Raw genomic sequence first — 20,565 nt, 5'->3', positions numbered from 1 at the left:
CACACAGCATCCAAATTGAGACGTGAAATTAACGGTTCCACTTACAACTGTGTGGCGAACAGCCGGCTCATCTTGCAGTCGATGTCCTGGTCCGGTTGGTCCGCGCTGTGTTTCCTCTTGCTGGGGCTGATGGGAGGAGGACCGGTCCGGTGATTGCTGACCGCAGAGGACAGGGACATGGACTGCATTCTGGACTCGCCTCTCAGAGCAGCCTCACCTGCAAACACAACACAACTAGCATTAATAACACTGTTACACTCCTCCATATCGCAGCACTAGAGTGGACTTTGCTTGTGTAGGGCGTGAGAAAGAGGGCTGCCCTCGACTAAAGTTTTTTTAGCCGACTAGTAGTCGTTCATTTAAGCCATTAGTCTACTAATCGTGCGTTTATATTAATAAATCATAATAATGCGCCTTTAATTGCCTATATAAAATACATAGCCTAATCAGCGCACAAATTCACACATAAAGCTTGCCACGGCGCATCGGCAAACAATGATTATGAATGTGTCGTGGAAAAAAAACAGAATGAGACCGTCTAAACATTTTAATAATTTATTGGTAATGTTTTCTGTGTTTTCGGCTGTGTTTAGTCAATGATGCTTTCATGCGGATTACATAATCAGAAAATGTTTATTTCCATTGGAATCTGTTCATTCAAATGTTAAAATGTCAAGCTTTCTATAGATATATTTCTCATGTCTGTGAGGCAAGTATACGCAGAGTTCAAGAGCGAATAGACAAAGCGCCATTACTTTATAGAAGCACAACGTTTTGTTATTGTGAGTTTACAAAAATAAAAGTAGACCCTTTACGGTTTGCATTAGTCTTATCTGAATGGCCGAAATGAGGGAGTATTTTAGGTTACATGCAGTGATGTATGTCCTGTAGTAAGCGCTCTCTCCACACAAACACTTGAATATGCACCTAATAATAGCGCACATTTATCTAGATTAACATTAGAGCGAGTGGACTAGTAAAGTTGCTGCTACTGACATGTTTCAAGTGATAAGCCATATTTGAAGTCGCTAAATGATAGGCGAATGTTTGGGTCCTTCAAAGCGTGCGGGATTTCGACACTTTTCCGAGTTGTTTTTTTGCGACTAATACAATTTTGGTCGACTATTAGGGGGCGGCCCTAGTGAGAAGTGCATTGCAACTTGGATTTCAGGGTTGACGCGGTTTAAATTTTCTTCTAAAGTGTTTGCAGAGTAATATAATTTCCTAAGAAAACGCAATCCATAGCAGTTTAATAAAGTATGTTTAGGAGATACGAGCATCTGGCATGAGGAACATAGCAGTGGGTCTTCATGTGATAATACAAACTGGCGTGCGGTTCGCCGCTGTGTATACACAGTCAAACCAAAAATTATTCAGACACCATACATCATTTTTAATATTTTTTACCAGTGGGTGCAGGACACTATCGTTCATTTATGTAAGTGAGGATAGCGAGGTGTCTGAGTAAATGTTGGTTTGACTGTATGATCTGATCCCAGCAAATATTGATAAAGATGCGAGAGAGCAGACGACAACCAACCGAAGCGTAAATAATCCACTCTACAGACGAGTCTTTACCAATGGATAAACACGAGTAAACACTCACTATGCTGCCCGTCTGTTGTTAAAATCACTTTAAATAATTAATTGGACTAAATTAAAACCCACTATATGAAATGCATTATATCAGCCACCAAGCTGCCCCATTAAAACCCACAGCGGTCGACCACTACATTATATTACACATGAAAGCTCCAAGTCAATATAGGCACTGCTTTGATGTTGATTTTCAGATCATAAAAACCATCAAATCACACAGAGAGAAGAATCACAGCAATCACCATAAACCCACTCATCATTCTTTCCTTTGACATGGTTCTCTATTTTTGTTTCAAGGACACTTGACTTGTATCTCACCACCATATCAGAGCAGAGAAGGCATCAGCGATTGATGCACTAAAGCACTTTGAAAACTCTGGATTGCACTGATACACTGAGGCTGCAGTCTCAATATTTGTACAGTAAATGCCTTCATAATCTTTGCCTTTTATTTGCAATCAAATAGAGATCACAGCAAACTTCGTTCTCTGCAAACGTACTGCACTACGGCTGTCGAAGAAAAATGCAAATTTTTGACAAATAAAAAATATTTTAAAAAACTGGTGTGTCGAGAGGCGCGCGAGACATGATGTCATGACCGACGCGGTGTGTTTTTGTTAGCTTATCCAGTAATAACTTGACAAATGGCGGAAAAGGCCTGCTGACGAAAACCCTCTCAGTCAGAGGCAAAAATTGTGCAACACTTGACCAAACCTGCACATCAGTCAGAGCTGTGTGTGTGTGTGTGTGTGTGTGTGTGTGTGTGTGTGTGTGTGTGTGTTCATCAGCTGAAACACTCAACAGAAAGCGCTCAGCACTCACTCAGATCAAGCTGAGCGTCTGGTGTTTTTGATGATCAATATGTAGATGTAGAGAGCAGAAGTGAGTGTTTCTGAATGGCAGTTTGCTGTTGTGGGCCCTATTTTAACGATCTGAAATGTAAGTATCAAGCGCGAAACACAAGTAACTTTGTGGGCGGATCTCGGCGCTGTTGCTATTATACCGGCGGGATAAATGACTCTTGCGCCCGACGCTAATCTAAAATGTGTTGGTCTGAAGTCGCTTCATTACTCATAGGTGTGGTTTGGGCGTAACGTGAAATAAACCAATCAGAGCGTCATCTCACATTCCCTTTAAGAGCAGGCGCGCTTGTTCCATGGCGGAATGGGTAAATGTGTAAGCTAGATTTATGCCTATTTTTTCACATCTTCATGGACACCACAATGATTTCCCTCGTCTGGAATATTTTTCCTTGTAATTATGCATGGTTTGCAAAAATGTGAACTGTGTCTGTGTAGATGAGAGAAGTGTGTGTGTGTTGTGCTCACGCTACATTATGGCCAAGCATGCGCCCTTAAAACAGCATCTGAATAACGCGCCGCTGACTTTAGACGAGGTTTCTCCTGGTCTGTGGCGGAATTGTTTTCTGAAACTGCAAAATAGCACCAGGGAACGTTTGCGCCGGAACACGCCTCCTCTTTCGCTGAACCGCCCCCGGGAGCGCAAGTTCATTCCCTAATTTACCGACGTGCGTCTGTGGAGGGAAAAGTCCGCTGTGCGTCGGGTGCAAAATAGGAATGAAACATGCGTCGCTGTACAAAGTCAACGGTGTTCATGTAGTTCATTACGCTGTGTGTTGAAGCGTGTTTACTCAGGTCACTGATGCAGGAACACAGTTTTATGCACTATTGTAACCTAATGTGTTCCTTGCATGCACATTAAGGAATATATATATATATTTTTAAGAACAATTGTTTCAAAACTTAATGCACTTCAAAAAGTGAATGTCACTTCATTTCAATAAAAGATGCAATACTTGATTTGGTTTATATTTGCTTATTGCGCTCGTGTTCATCGGAGACAATACAGTACTTTTTCCCTCTAACATTAAGTATTGCCTTTAGAATTTGAATATAATGCGAATCTTTATAATATATAAGAAAGCCATTTTTACAGCCCTAAACTGCACTGGAGGATTATAATGCAAAAAAACAAAAAACAACAGGGATGTGTCTCTCGAAGCGTCATTACAACACTGTGCTGGAAGATTCCTCTCAATCCACTCAAATATGAGATGCAGCACAAGGGCACTCGGTGCATTTGCAGGCACTGTGTGGGAGTTAGGCCGGAAAATTACAACTGGCACGCTCTCTCCAATGGGACTTTCCACTTGCGATGAGGTTAACTAAGCCCGAGAAAGTGTGTACGAAGCCAGACCTGAATTTCACAGCACTGCACTGGTGCATTTATTTACAGAGTAAAATGATGAATACAGATGGTAAGAAATAACCTCTCCCACACTAAAGCCTCATAAAATAAGCCATGCATGCATTCAGTCGACTTCAGAGTCAAGTAAATGAAGGATAAAGCTCAGATGGACAAGCTCACGAGGTACTTCCCAAAACAAGCGGCCTATTTTCCCGACTGGCATGTTTCGGCTCGTCGGTCCGAGCGTCATGGCAACGGCGCTGACATCATCGTTTCTGGCAAGAGCCGGAGCTGCTAATAGAGAAAAGCTTTAGACGAGCGCAAACGACCACAACACCCCGACACACGATATATACAGTTGAACCAAAAGACATTCAGACACCAGATATCATTTTTGATATTTTTTCACTAGTGTGTGCAGGACACTATAGTTCATTTGAGGAGAGCAAAATAAAGTAAACTGTGACATATTATACCCAAATATTCTTCATACAGTGACTACCAGTAAAATGTATAGACATTTGGGCCAAAAATGATTCGGACACTTTGAGCTGATCATGTTTTGCTGAAGTGTTTTGTCTTTAATTGCTAATGCTCTTTTTACACACAGACTGAACACAATGAAGCATTGCTTGGTGATTGGTTGAGCTAAACTGGTATTATCTAATTGTGTAGTTAAATTTAACAGCTGACAGATATTCAACATAATTCATGTGTGAGACAGTCTAACAGAAGGACGGACAAAACCAGGCAAATATCAACTGAGTTCTGCTCATATTTTATTAAAACTATAGCGAATAAACTGTGATAATGTGAGAAATGTTGAAGGTGTGTGTGTGTGTGTGTGTGTGTGTGTCTCCAGAGGTGTGGGCTGCACTGGTGCGATTCATTTATCATCACTGAAGAATACTGTACGGAGACAGGCGTTGAATGATGAAGAACAGTGTTTGTAGAGGAACAGGGCTGGGAAACACTGAACTACAGTCGGTCTTCAACGAGCATTAAGTGTTGTCTACAGCACTACTTGAACAGGATTGCTTTCTCAAATGATAAATAAATAGTTTTACACACAGATGTGAGGTTTTCAAGCAGCAAAAGAGGTCAGAAAGGAGAAAAATCTGGAGGTGGTCCAAAAATTACTTTGAATAATTGTTGTCCAAATAGTGCTTGAGTTGCATTTAATCAACGATCACGCCATGCACTGATACGCCTGTAGTTATCACTAAAGTGGCAGTGTCGAGTCTGCACTGCAAAAGCACATTTCAGTCACATCAGAACTGAGAAAAATGGTTTCTATGAATCTGAGGACAGCTGAGCCACACCGGTCACAGGAAATATCATCGTCTAAAAGACCAGAATTCAAAGAATTCAAAGACCGCAGTTTCACGTGGAGCATTCGGAGATTATTTCTCCTGAATTGTGCTAAAAGAAACGTTGCCTGATCTCCTCTGAAGAGCGTTCTGCACACTCAGCTGACGTACTCCACACTTTCAATACACAAAACACCTATCCAGTGATGAAATGTTTTCTGTGTTGGCACGAATCTTGTGCGATGTCCTAAACTGCCGGGATAATCACACAGCGCACACGTCCGCTAATGACACGTCCGATTCGCCAACTAATGACTCCTTTGAACCGATTCACTTTAATGAATGGTTAAACAACTGATCTGATGACTGAATCGTGTATAACAGATCGGTAACAAGTTAAATTTATTAAACTCTAGTTAACTACATTAGTTAACATTAACTATTAATAAACTGCACTTCTACAGCATTTATTAATCTTTAATCTAATGTTAATGTCATCATTTACTAGTAGCCTTATTGAAATCAAAAGTTGTATAATAACATTAATGCACTGTGAACTAACATGAACAATGAACAGCTGTATTTGTATTAACTAACATTAACAAAGATTAATAAATACAGTAACAAATGTATTGCTCATGGTTCTTGTTAGTTAGCCTAATACATTAACTAATGTTAACAAATCAAACCACATGTACTGGGAACACCTCTTAAAATGAGAATGTAAGTGTGCTTACCCCATTTTTTTTAGTAAAAGTGGTTAGCAAGATTTAACCTTAATAAACTACTGTATTTTCAGGTTATTTATATGACAATGTGTAGAAAACTGAGTGAGGTGAAACCAAAAAACAATTTTGCAAAGCAAGTTGTTGTTAGCTAGCTGCTAATTTATTCAATTGTATATTGTAGAAAATTAGACTATTAGTTAAACTTTTTAATGGTACTTTTTTATTCTACTTATTGATATGATTATATACCAAAATAATTATTAGGTCTAGCAAAGTAGGATTTTATCATACAAAGCTATGAAATCCAGTGGTAAATTCACAGCTTTAAAAATAAAAAAATAAAAAGAGGGCCAGAAAGGATGAGTGTCCGATACTGACCCAGGATAAACCCTGTAACGCTGACAGATTTCTTTTGTAAGCGTCACCTAAAGTCACACACACTCCTGGAGTTGTGGTTAATGTGGATCCACCAGAAGAAATCGAGCATGTTTCGGAGAGAGATGGTTCAGTGCTCTGCGCTCGTGTAAAGCCTGTGGGACAGAGTTCGCAACTGAATCAATACATTTTATGTGCGAGAGTTTGGTTAAACACGGAGAGCGCGCCAAGCACAAACAATGGACAAGTGTGTGGCAAACAAATCAGGTTCATCAGGTTTGATTATTTTAATCACCAGGATCTGCCGGTCGATCCGCTCCACTGTGCTGGTGCTCCGAACACCAGAGCTACCAAGTAAAAAAGCTGATTATCAGTGCTGAAACAGCTTATATTTTTGTGGAAACAGTAACATTTTATTTTTTCAGGATTCTTTGATGATTTTGATGCATTTATTTAAAAAAAGAAATCTTTTGTAACATTATAAATGTCTTTACTATCACTTTTGATCAATATAATGCAGGATAAACTTTTAAAAGGTAGTGTATATTCCAGTTTTGATTTTAAAATGGCATATCCATAATTACAAAATTCAGAAAAGCTCAGGAAAGTCTGTTCAACCACTTGTAATGCTTCTGATTTGGTGCAAGTGCAGGGAATGAATGCAATCTTTTAATCATAACCAAAATATGACATGATTCTAAGCAGCTTGTGTTGCTGTTTTTGATCAATCGAAAAAATCAAACGCAACTTCAGCAAATCACAGAAGACTCGCTGTCTCAGAGGACGTCGGAGTTAATAGACTTGCTCCGTTAGTGAAGCGTTTTCAACTCAAATGGCACTGAAATCAAAGTTTGTCTGCGAAACACTAATTCACCGTCTTCCTCTGGGAAAACAAATCTCCAGCTCGATTTCCTCTCTGCAAAACTTCTGAAGTGCGAAACCCACACGCAGACGGCCTTCACACGCAGACGCCTGGAGAAGAGAGAGAACTGAACAAAGCTGCTCTCAACAAACCTGTTGAATTTCACACTTCAGCGAGTCTGTATTTTCTGAGACGACCAGATAAAACCTCACATCGACCTCCGCTGGACGTGCAGGAGCCTTCACAGATGCCTATCAGCGCTAGAGGAGATGAAGCCAATGTCTGATCCACTGAAAGACTGTCATTATGAGCACGAGTGATCAAAGTCCAGCTCTACTACTGGAGACTTCAAACGTCAAGCCAGCGAGAGATTGTGTTACAGATGTGACCCGAACCCTTCCGCACTCAGGCCTCGTCCACACGAATACGCTTTCCTTTGAAAACGCACGTTTCTCTCTCCGTGTTGGCCTTCCGTCGACACTGAAACAGCGTTTTTATTAATGAAAACGAAGCTTTTTGAAAACTCTCTCCAAAGTGGATAAATTTGAAAACGGTGTTTTCTCGTTGTAGTGTGGACCGTGAGAACGATGACGTAAGTTTAGTCATGTGACGCATATTGTACCAATAGATATTGATGTTTATAGCGGTATTGCGCCTGTTATCTGCTATTCACTCTCACACTGTTGCTGAAATATGTGACTTCACACACTCTTCATATCACAGTCCTGCACAGATGACAGAACACACTCACATCTGCTGTCCTGCGGTGAAACATGAGCAGTTTTAGCGTTTTAGACCAAACATATAATAGTGAGTGAGAGCGACCTGGACCATCAGGGAATGAGGAGATATTCTGCTCAATAAAATGATCCTGTCTGAAGAATTGAGCGATAACTTTATCATTTATTTCTCTGTATCGTCTCAGTGAGCTTTAGTGAGGGTTTACGCATGCGCAGTAAAGGGGAAATTAGCGTTTTCAGGCGTTTCAGTGTGGATGAGAAACATTAGGAAAATGCTAGTGTGGACGCAGAGCCGCTTTAAACGAAAACACCCTTTTCAAATGTATCCGGATTAATGTGGACATTTTCAGAAGACAAAAAGATATCTCTAAGATATCATAGAGAGAGATTCATACGGAGAGATTCATACGTCTCTTTTAAAGCAGAGGGAACTGTTAAACAGGAATGGGTTTATTAGGATCTTCTCGTTCTGTTGCCAGCAGCTCTTTAGCCTTCAGCAGGAAAGATGACAGTCAGCGTTTCACCCCTGGCTCACGGCTCTGCTTCACACACACACACACACACACACACACACACACACACACACACACGAGCTCAGCAAGCCACCGCTGCAACACGAAAAAGGCCAAACGTTCCTCCTCCTGAACTCTGTGATCCTGGGAAACATGCTCTCCAAGTCAAGCGATACTCACTGCCGTTCAAAAGTTTGGCATCGGGACTTTTTAAAAATGTTTTTGAGTCTCTTCTGCTCAACAAAGCTGCATTTATTTGATAATAAATATTTTTTTAAAACAGTATTAATATGAAATATTACTACAATTTATAATAACTGTTTTATGTGTGATTATATAGTAAAGTGTAATTTATTCCTGTGATCAAAGCTGAGTTTTCAGCATCATTACTCCAGTCTTCAGTGTCACATGATCCTTCAGAAATCACTCTAATATGAGGATTTGATGCTCAAGAAACATTTATGATTATTTTTTATGTTGAAATCAGTTGTTTTCAGGATTTTTTGAAACGGACTTTCATTTATTCTAATTCATAGACTGTCAATGGAAGGACAGTAATCGCTCAGATTTCATTTAAAATATCTTTATTTGTGATACAAAGATGAACGGAAGTCTTGCGGGTTTGCAACGACAAGAGGGGAAGAAACTGATGACAGATTTTCTTTTTTAGGTGAACTATCACTTTAAAACAAACTGTCTACATTTACATTAATTTTGCATTATACAAGCATTTTGAGATGCAAGTTTTCATCTCTGCTGACACACAGTCTCACACACTGCATCTGAGAATCAGTGTTTTCTCCCAGCCTGAAGTGTCTCAGTTCAACTTATCAATGGAAAACATTCCTGCTCTCACATTTTTAAGTGAATATTGTGTTAAACAAGCGTTCATGTAATGTCCACAACAAGGCTTGCTCAGTTTTATAATCTTCCCAGCTCATAGTAAAAGAGTCCTCAACATCATTGGTGTGAAGAACAACGAGCATAAAGATAAGATAAGCTTGTCTGTGACCTTTGAATGGCTGCGTTCAATCGATTCCAGATAAAGTGCAAAAGCAAAGTTCAGCAAAGCCAGCGAGAGCTGCACGTTTCGACTCGGCAGAGACAGAAAGCGATGCAGAAACAGAGCTATTTCCAGGACGATGCTGTAATAGATTAGCCATGTGCTCAGGACATTCTCTGGCACACATTATAAATAGCTGGAGCGCCAGCCGTGCAACAGGGAGCAAAAACCGGCTGCGATTGTGTATTTCCATCCGCTGTCACTGGGTCATGTGACCGGCTGCCCGAGCCGAGGGCATTACAGCGGGTCACAGCAGACTCTCCGAACCCAAGCCCGTCGAGAGACACCACAACCGCTCAGTTGCTCTGGAGTTTTTCCACTTAATGTTTTGAAGAGTTGTGGAAACACAGGAGAGTCAGCGGCCGAGCAAGACGTCGCTCACAATCAAAGAGTTCATCACAACACAAGTTACAAACGCTTTTGAGCTTTATTAAGCAATTTAGCAAAACATAATAAAGCAAAACCTTTATTAACCTTTAAGGGAAGCTTTTAAAAACTCACAGTATACACTACAGCCGGGCTATTCAACTGGCGGCCCGCCAATCATCTCCATCCGGCCCGACGGCACCGACCTCCCTCCTCCTCTTTTCCTGGCGGTGCGGCAAATTTAGTTTGAGACTCGCTCCGATTGACCTGAGAAACGTTTTACGTGTGAATATTTCAGCAGTTATTATATGTGTCCCGAATTTATGTGACTTAACCAGCGATACCAATCATTCGTGAATGAATCATTCTTTTGATTCGATTCTTTCTAAACCGCCACCGCCGGAGAGAGCGTCAAAGTGGCCGGTCAGTAACGGTCTAAAACTGTTCGGATTCATTCGGACCGCTCCGTCGCTGAATCATCTGAAGCGGGTTCTCGGTCAGTACAGTAACAAGTTCAACAAATAGTTGCGTTTACTCCCGGACACTATTATTAAACAGCGTTGCGACAACCAGTGGGAAGCGTTTCAGTTCGACAGAAACCTCTGTTACAAACCACAAATCACTCGATGGTTTAACTAGTATTAAATCGGAGGAAACAGCCTCAACATTCCCAACAAGACTGACGAGGAAAGCAGGAGAAACATTGTGGCATGAACGAAATTAGAAGACTTTAAATCCCCTAATCACCCTTACAAACATTTAACATGAATGTGCTGTAGTAATTTACCATGGTTGGGCAGAAATGTGCAATATATATATTGAATACTATGTAGTAATAAATAAATATAGTGATTTATATTGCATTAGATTTATTAGGTGGGTAGAGGAATATATAATTAATGTTTGTTATGAAATTATGTCAGTTTCTTTGTAAAGTTTTTAACTTTAGGCATTTTTTATACAGTGGGAGTGAGTAGCCTGTGGTTATCAAGTCTCACTGTCAGAATATTTTCATTTAAGCATAACAATTATAAATAAAATAATTATTATTTCTCACCAACAGCTATAAGTTTGTATAATTTATTTATTTGTTCCAAGAAAAATAGTTGTACACAGCTGTAAATTATCACGTTTTTATTTATTATGGTTTTATATATCTGCATACTATTGGGTACCACATTTCCAAGTAAATACCATATTTTTTTAGGGTTACTTTAACTTATTTATTGAAACTGTTATGTAATGTTTCAATAAATAAGCTAAACCCCCAAATCAACCCACCGGCCCACCTCAACTTTTCGATTTGATAATTCGGCCCTCGAATGAAACTAACTGAACAGCCCTGCACTACAGTATACACTACAGTACAGTATACACTACAGTATACACTACAGTATACACTCATTCCTGACACTCACATCTCAACAACTCAGAGAACATGAATGAAAACATGAAGAGTCTCCGTTACTATCTCTAAAATTACACTTTGGAATTAGCAATTGAGGTTTGGGATGAGATGGGTAACAAATTACTCCTACTCACAAGAAACATTTAAAAGACAAAAACCTGACAAATGTCTTGAAATAAAGCATTAGCGGAATAATAGACTGAATTATTAGAAAAATATTGCAATCACTGTGTGTGAAAGCCGTTTGAAAACGCTGAACTGAACACTGTGTGTGAAATGTATTTCAAGCAAAATTGAAGAACGAACTAGCTTTATAACGCTTTGTAAAGCAACTATAAAATCAATCAACTTTCATATAGCACAATAAAACCAACAGTAGTTGGCCATCGTACAACAGGACAAATATCTATACAACAAAAGACCGCAAAACAAATGATAAAGGGAGTTAACATTAAAAACAGCAATCAGAAAATTCAACATTAAATCTATACTGTGTTTGAAGCCAAAACGCTGCACAAGCTTTTAAGGCCAATTATGCAGATGTCAATCACTCTAGATCGAAAACATGAAAATGTGCAGATGTTCAGTATTTCGCCAATAAACAACCTGCATCATATTACAGAACAACTGCAGGCAACACTATTTTACAGAGTCCTTGTTGCATGTCTTACATGCACTTACCATAGTAATATCAGTAAATTATGCATAATTACATGCAACTAAGGGCTGCACAATATTGAAGAAAATTGCGATATGCGATTAAATAATGCGATATTCAATATGCGATATAATGAAAAGTGTGTAAAATAAACTTAAATTATCTTTAAAATACATTTCAAATTATATGACCTACATTCGTGTTTCACATTCTTTTAGTGACAAGAAAACATCCCTAAACTTTTGAAAGTGAACATCAGTGTTTTACTGTAGCGTAAGAAGTGTTATTTTAACATCAGTGTAAACCTCGGGGTTCAGGTTATCCTACATTAGGGTTATTAAACAACACAAACTGAATAATCAAATGTAAAAATAAACACTGCTTAGTTTTCACTGTATGAATTAAATATTGATTCTTATTAAAGCTTAAAAAGTTATTCAGCCGAGAGCAGCGAGTGATTTTCTCTGTCGTTTGTGTTCATGACCCCAGTTATGAAGCCGCTGCGATAAACACACTTGCGATATTTCAATAGTTTTGATATATTGTGCAGCCCTACAACTAACCCTCAACCAATCACGTTACATGTACATACTATAGTAATATCAGTAAATTATGCATAATTACATGCAACTAACCCTCAACCAAATCCTAACCCTATAGTAAGTACATGTAGTTAATTAATATTACTCAGTATTTAAATGTATAATTACACTGTAACAATGACACCTTAAAATAAAGTGTAACCGAAGTGTTACTAAAGCAGGGCTCAACATTTACACTTGTCAGGGACAAGCATATGAAGAGGCTTAATGTCAAGCCCTGAATAAAGTAATCATCTTTTATTTGACCTGATGCATAAATGTTGATGGTAAATCTCAAGCCCATCGGGTGAAGAGAGCCACTGGCACCTCATGCCCGGGCGAGTAAACGGGTCTGGAGGACTGGATCACATTTCTGCTGTTTGACATGTGATGGTCCACAACAGCAGGGCTAGTGTAGAGATGCACGCTCGCTTTACCTGCTTTTCTACTCCATCCACAGCTCTACTGAACCCTATGGCCTCACATGTTACTCAAGATACAGCCAAACACAATACAGATGAACAGAAAGAGACAGAAGGAGAGTAATGGCATGAGTAAACGCTGCGGATCGCAGAACATGCAGCAAAGGAATCCGCATACTACACATTTCTCATGCACACTTCACATAATAACATCAATAATAACACAGATCTGGTCAGAGTTAATATTACATGTCCTTAATAACCATTTGACAGAGTTTACTTGCATACTTGCTGTTGGTGCATTGTAATTACTTCTAAAGTACTTGCATTTAATTAAACTTTGTAGTTACACTGCTAACATAATGCAACCATTACTCTTACTTTACTCCTCAACCAAACTATACCTCTAATGTATAAACCATTTATTCCACAGCAACATGTAGTTACACAGTAAATCTAATATAGTATTTAATGTTAAAATATAAAGCAAAGGCAACCTAATGTAACCAAAAAGTGACCAAAATACAGTTAATAAAATTAAAAAGAACAATTCTGAGCAAATTCCTTACACGTTCTGCACTTTACTACTTTTGTAACAAAAAAACAAAAACAAAAAAAAGTGGCCAAAAAAGCTGAAATATAAACATTGATATTTAAAAAGCATTAATGAATAAGTGTTTATATTTGGTTCTGTAACGCGTCTCCATTTCTTTTCCTTTTTTTCCCCCCAAAGTAACGTTAAATATTGCAAATATTCCATGCATTCACTTGTTTAAAATGAGCACTTAGAAACAGTGTGTATAATTACCGCTAAATGCTGTTTTCGACGTGACGTCAAATAGTTTTGGGAAGATGGCAACACGTCTGTTATTATTGTTTATTCGTGATGCAAAAAAAAACTTTTTCCCCATGAACAAACGAATAAAAAACTTCTTCAGTCATTCTTCTTAAACCTGAACCTGAAAAACCTTAAATCTAAAATCTAGAAGTAAATAAGCATCGTAAAAGTCGCGTGAAATATAGAAAAACAGCGCGCGCTCGCGAAAGCCCAGCGAGACTCGGTGACGTCACGGGCGTCCGTTATTTTCACTGCCAAACACTTCATTTCACTAACCAAGAGTCAGAAAGCAGTAAATGGTTTTAATCTTACCTTCGTAGCACAGCATGCCAATGTTGTTGTTCATTTTGTCAAAGTACTGGTTCAACAGGTCCATTTCGGTAAAAAGCATTTATGGACTTTTAGTCGCAGAAAAACAGCTTCTCTTCTTCTCTCGTCAGGAGCGCGTGTAAAGGCCCAGCCTTTAACTTCAAACAGAGCGAAAATAACTAGTATAACCCGACCTGGTTGAGTACCTAACGAGTAGAAGTACTCTAACGCGAGTTTAAAGAAACTTTAAGAAGTTTTAGCGTATGAAAAGAGTTGTATTTAAGGACAAAGGGGTCGCGCCAGTTCTCCTCACAGCCCGCTGTAAGTCGACTGACACGCGCAGCCTATGAGCGCTAAGAGTCCTCCTCACGCGCGCCAACTCTCGCGAGAGTTCCCCCCTCCCAAACGCATGGGAATCAGGAGAAGAAATGTACAAAACAAAGAAAAGTTACCATGGAAAGTCATTTTTAACATTTTGTAAGCAAAATGGTGTAAGCACCATGGGACTCTTGAGTTACACATGTAACTTGTAAGATTTGCTTTTTAACAGCCATATTTAATCAATCATTACCAATGAAATTGTTATTATTGTACTCATTCTACTAGTAATTGAGAGTAAGTACTAGTCTAATGTAAACTAGTAAAAGGGAATTGCTACTTGCAAGGATATAGGTACAAATAATAATCTAAAAATAGTAACTTGTAAGGGATAAATTAAAACAACATGCACAGGAAGGAATATCTCCAGATCATTTCCTTAATTTGTTTTAAAACAACTAAACTCTTTATGGATCCACTTCTGTATTAAATCTTAGATGAACAATATTGTCATTTTTATGCAATGATCAATATGCTATCAGCACAATAAAAGTCACTAACTATAATTATTATAGAATATTCACAAGACTAAAACTTGAGCAATCTGGGCTAATCACGGGCTCCTGAACTCTGATGTGGTTTACGACACCGCCCTCTGCTGGAGTCTCCTAGCATGTGCAGAAGCTACAACAGGCTTTAGAAAAGCAGATAAACTCACTCAGACAGTGATTTCCAAATGTTATCAGAATAATAACCATGTTATTATCTGGCTCAAAATCTGAGACTGGGGCTCATATTTCTAAATATAATATCTAAAAGGATATTGAGATACTTAATACTTCTTGAGTTGTCCTTCATTGGCATGTAACAAGTGTTGCTAAAGTCAACAGATTTAAAGTCCCCCTGTGGTGTTTATGTGTCTATGTGGTGTTTTTAATATGCTTTAAGACAAACCATGTGTAAATTCATAAGTCGACTCCATTGCTGAGTATTTCCTCCTTAAAACTGCAGTGAACCAAAGACAGTCTCAAAAACACGCTTTGAAATCGCTGGTGTTTCTGACGTCACAAACTACCTTGTAACCAATCAGATCAACGTGTGATCGTCAACCAGTGGATCTCTGAGCTGAGTGAGAAAAAAAAGGTGTTTTTATGGATTTTAATTGATTAGTTTTTCCGAGTATTAAATCCAGAAAATTAAATTCTGTTATCATTCACTCGCCCTCATACAATAGTGAGAAACAGACTGAAATTTAAATCTAAAAGCTTGAAATCAGCTCAACATCAACATCGTTACTGAACTGAATCAACACTGAACTTTTTTTTCTTTTTTTTACATTACAAAGCATTAAAACAATACAGATAAACATGGAAAAAAACAAATAAGTTATCAACACTGAACTGAACTGAACTGAACTGAATCAACACTGAACTGAACCACTGAACTGAATCAACACTGAACTGAACTACTGAACTGAACCACTGAACTGAGCTGAATCATCACTGAACTGAATCATCACTGAACTGAATCAACACTGAACTGAACTACTGAACTGAACTGAATCATCACTTAACTGAACCACTGAACTGAACCGAATCAACACATTGACACAAGGTATTCAACACATTGGCCAAATTGGAGAGAGACAGATAAATGTGTGCTATGTCATTGGAAATTGCAACAAAAGATGTGTACATGGCGGCACAAGGATCTGATGTGAACACTGTTACTCCTTATACAAATGATAAAGGACCTTGTATTGTTATGGATGGACATGTGAAGAAATTGGGGAATTTAACCATAGATGATATGTCTGACCGGGATGAACTTAAGAGGTATGATTTTGATAATGAAATTGATCCGGATATGTATTATTATAGCAATCTTGACATAAATTGTAATTATTACACAGAACAAGAATTCAACGCGAGTGTGGAAATGTGTCCGTCATACATTTCAATAGCAGAAGTCTATGCCAAAATTACTCCGCTATCAAAGAATTTCTTAAGTCCTTTAAAAAATGTACTATAATAGCTATATCAGAGACTTGGCTTGATGATGGCAAACAACAAAAAGGGCGGAGGAGTTGCTTTGTATATAGATCAATCATTAAGAAGTAAAATTGTAAAAAATGTTTCATACAGCATAGACAATGTTCTGGACTGTGTAACAGTGGAAACTGAAGTAGAACACTTCAGAAACATAATTATTAGCTGTGTGTATAGACCACCAGGAACAAGTTTGTCAACATTTAATGAAAAAATTGCAGATTTGCTTAACAACATGACCACTGACAAAGTACAAATTTTGTGTGGAGACTGTCTTCAAACGTGTCTTCAAAGGTACTTCTGAGTTTATAAATATAATGTACAGCAATCATTTATGTCCACTCATAGACAAGCCAAGCAGAATTACAACAGAAACAGCAACACTAATAGACCATATTTTTACCAACAGATTTGAGGAAAAAGTTGTTGGGGGCTTATTTATTAGGGATGTTAGTGATCATTTGCCAGTGTTTGCAATATTTCCAAATTTTTTTACACAAAAAAACAAAGCCCAGACCATTAATAAATTCATAAGAAGCTGTACGGCAAAAAATATTGAAGAATTCCAAAAGGAACTTAGTAACCAAAACTGGTGTGATGTTTACGCAGAAAGTGATGCAAATGTGTCTTTATGCAGCTAACGACCTCAAACAGGTGCATCTAATTTAGGATAATAAATGGAGTGGAGCTGGACATTTTAAAGGCAGACTAACAGGTCTTTGAGGGTCAGAATTCTAGCTGATAGACAGGTGTTCAAATACTTATTTGCAGCTGTATCATACAAATAAATAGTTAAAAAATCATACATTGTGATTTCTGGATTTTTTTTTTAGATTATGTCTCTCACAGTGGACATGCACCTACGATGACAATTTCAGACCCCTCCATGATTTCTAAGTGGGAGAACTTGCAAAATAGCAGGGTGTTCAAATACTTATTTTCCTCACTGTTTGTATGTATTATACATGTATATTGTTTATGCTTAAATTTTGATGGGTAGATGTTGTTTTGTAAATAGGGTAGGCGTAATAAGCCATGGCTTCAGCCTACACCTTTTCGGTTACCATCCTTGTTTATAATGAATTTTCGGTACATATATTTTGTCCTATGTTTTAGTAACCGAATAAACCTTCATTCATTCAATCAACACTGAACGGAACGCTGAACTGAACCACTGAACTGAGCTGAATCATCACTGAACTGAGCTGAATCATCACTGAACTGAATCACTGAACTGAGCTGAATCATCACTGAACTGAACCACTGAACTGAGCTGAATCATCACTGAACTGAACTGAATCATCACTGAACTGAGCTGAATCATCACTGAACTGAACCACTGAACTGAACCACTGAACTGAGCTGAATCATCACTGAACTGAGCTGAATCATCACTGAACTGAGCTGAATCATCACTGAACTGAGCTGAATCATCACTGAACTGAGCTGAATCATCACTGAACTGAGCTGAATCATCACTGAACTGAACCACTGAACTGAACCACTGAACTGAGCTGAATCATCACTGAACTGAGCTGAATCATCACTGAACTGAGCTGAATCATCACTGAACTGAACCACTGAACTGAGCTGAATCATCACTGAACTGAACCACTGAACTGAACCACTGAACTGAGCTGAATCATCACTGAACTGAGCTGAATCATCACTGAACTGAGCTGAATCATCACTGAACTGAACCACTGAACTGAGCTGAATCATCACTGAACTGAGCTGAATCATCACTGAACTGAGCTGAATCATCACTGAACTGAGCTGAATCATCACTGAACTGAACTGAATCATCACTGAACGGAACTGAATCATCACTGAACTGAACCACTGAACTGAGCTGAATCATCACTGAACTTTTTATTTATTATTAAACATTACTAAGCATTAAAACAATACAGATAAACATGGAAAAAAAAACTGACAAAAAGATACACAGACACAAATAAGTTATCAACACTGAACTGAATCAACAATAAAATGAAACTGAACTGAATCAACACTGAACTGAACTGAATCAACACTGAAATGAATTTCATAGGCCCCAAAAAATATATTTTTAAATTAAACTTTTAATAAATTGATTGCACAGGGCCCGACTGAACTGAAACAGGAAACAGGAAGTCATGACTTCTCCGTGTTCCTGATCACTGAGGTCAACTTAAAAACACACCATGTAAATGGGAATATACTTCACTTCAGTTGTACTCATTAAAATGTGTAGGGGTGCCAATAATTTTGGAGAAAACCATATTGCATTTATATTTTGTGTAAATTGACTGAAATTAAAAGTTAGATTTTTCTAAATATTTTGAATAAGTGGCCAAAACTCAGTTTTGACAGATCATCAACTCTCCACGTTTGATCAATAACAGTTATGCTTTGGCAAACACACTAAAAAGGCTTTGCATTAGAAGCGTGTTGAGATCTGACGCAGGCGGTAATGCTGTTCAAGAGTTCACTGTGTTGAAACATGAAGCTAAGATGATTAATTCTCCTCAACCTGTAGATGATCACGTTACTCCCTCAAATCTGGCCTGTTTGAACTCCATCAGGTCTCGAATCATGAGCTGGGACGCACGGATTAATCAGGGCGTTTTACAGCCTCTCTGTCTCCAGGATCACAGCCGATGTTTCAACACATGATCACCCCCAGATTATGTCATATTCGACTAATGAGCCATTTCCATGCCATTGATCCATTAAAAACTACGTCAAATCCAAGCTTTAATCAGTCACAGGCTGTTAGTTGAGATCATCATTATACAACCAGTACTTAAAAGTTCACTCAAAAATGATCATTCTGTTATCATTCACTCGCTCTACAGAGAAACAGACTGTGATTTAAATCATTGCTTGATAAAAGCTTGACCAGCTCAACATCAACATTGTTACTGAACTGAATCAACACTGAACTGAACTGAATCAACACTGAACTGAATCAACACTGAACTGAACTGAATCAACACTGAACTGAATCAACACTGAACTGATTCAACACTGAACTGAATCAACACTGAACTGAATCAACACTGAACTGATTCAACACTGTACTGATTCAACACTGAACTGATTCAACACTGAACTGAACTGAATCAACACTGAACTGAACTGAATCAACACTGAACTGAACTGAATCAACACTGAACTGAATCAACACTGAACTGAACTGAATCAACACTGAACTGAATCAACACTGAACTGATTCAACACTGAACTGATTCAACACTGAACTGATTCAACACTGAACTGATTCAACACTGAACTGATTCAACACTGAACTGAACTGAATCAACACTGAACTGAACTGAATCAACACTGAACTGAACTGAATCAACACTGAACTGAACTGAATCAACACTGAACTGAACTGAATCAACACTGAACTGAACTGAATCAACACTGAACTGAATCAACACTGAACTGAATCAACACTGAACTGATTCAACACTGAACTGATTCAACACTGAACTGATTCAACACTGAACTGAATCAACACTGAACTGAATCAACACTGAACTGATTCAACACTGAACTGATTCAACACTGAACTGATTCAACACTGAACTGAACTGAATCAACACTGAACTGAACTGAATCAACACTGAACTGAACTGAATCAACACTGAACTGAACTGAATCACTGAACGGAATCACTGAACTGAACCAACCATAGATATACATAATAAAGGCTAGATGTCTTACGGCAGAGTCTCTAACGTCATCACCGGCGGCCATCTTGTCACAGGCAAGCTTTCTGGTGGGCTCTGTGGTACCTGATGTAAGGTGAGTGATCTGCATGAACACAAATACTCTTATCTCACTGAAATCTTGACGGATTTACAAACGATTTGGTTTCTTACAAACGTTATTAACGTGGCTATAATTCTGGATGCTTGAACATGTTGAAATTACAGCTTTTCTTTTTGAAAAACGACTTAATCGTGCGGGATAGTTGTGTATCATGGCTACTTGCGCAAGTTATCAAGGCTGAGACCACAATTGAGCTGTTCAATTATATAGGTTTTACTGACACCAACAATTGTAACGATTTTATGACAACTAATCTTTTTGTCTAAATTACAATCTTTGTGGATGTGGTTGTAGTTATTAGCTGGCTAAAAACAAGAAGCTTTGAGTGAGACCTAGTAGCAGCTAACGTTACAGTTTACCCAGCAATTTTACATCAGTGGGAGAGGCAGAATTGC

The 20,565-nt window shown here is 38.4% G+C and overlaps 1 protein-coding gene across 2 annotated transcripts in view; it reads right to left on the bottom strand.

The window, feature by feature from the left end:
* vgll4b (vestigial-like family member 4b) overlaps positions 1-20,565 on the bottom strand; it is a 53,478-nt gene that overhangs the window by 17,390 nt on the left and 15,523 nt on the right. The window contains exons 1-2 of one of the 2 annotated variants that reach the window (XM_084100854.1): positions 13,983-14,320; positions 46-217 (exon numbers count right to left, since the gene is read on the bottom strand). In XM_084100854.1, coding sequence (XP_083956980.1) covers positions 46-217; positions 13,983-14,061 — 251 coding nt within the window. In that variant the 5' untranslated portion in view covers positions 14,062-14,320. Of the gene's footprint in view, positions 1-45; positions 218-13,982; positions 14,321-20,565 lie in introns of those variants that run through there. The other variant, XM_084100855.1, reaches the window with a different exon arrangement.

Source organism: Abramis brama, assembly GCF_963993115.1.
Source record: "Abramis brama genome assembly, chromosome: 23".
In the NCBI taxonomy this organism is placed as follows: domain Eukaryota; kingdom Metazoa; phylum Chordata; class Actinopteri; order Cypriniformes; family Leuciscidae; genus Abramis; species Abramis brama.
Note: the sequence above shows the minus strand (reverse complement) of the source record. Positions and strands in the feature narration are given on the sequence as shown.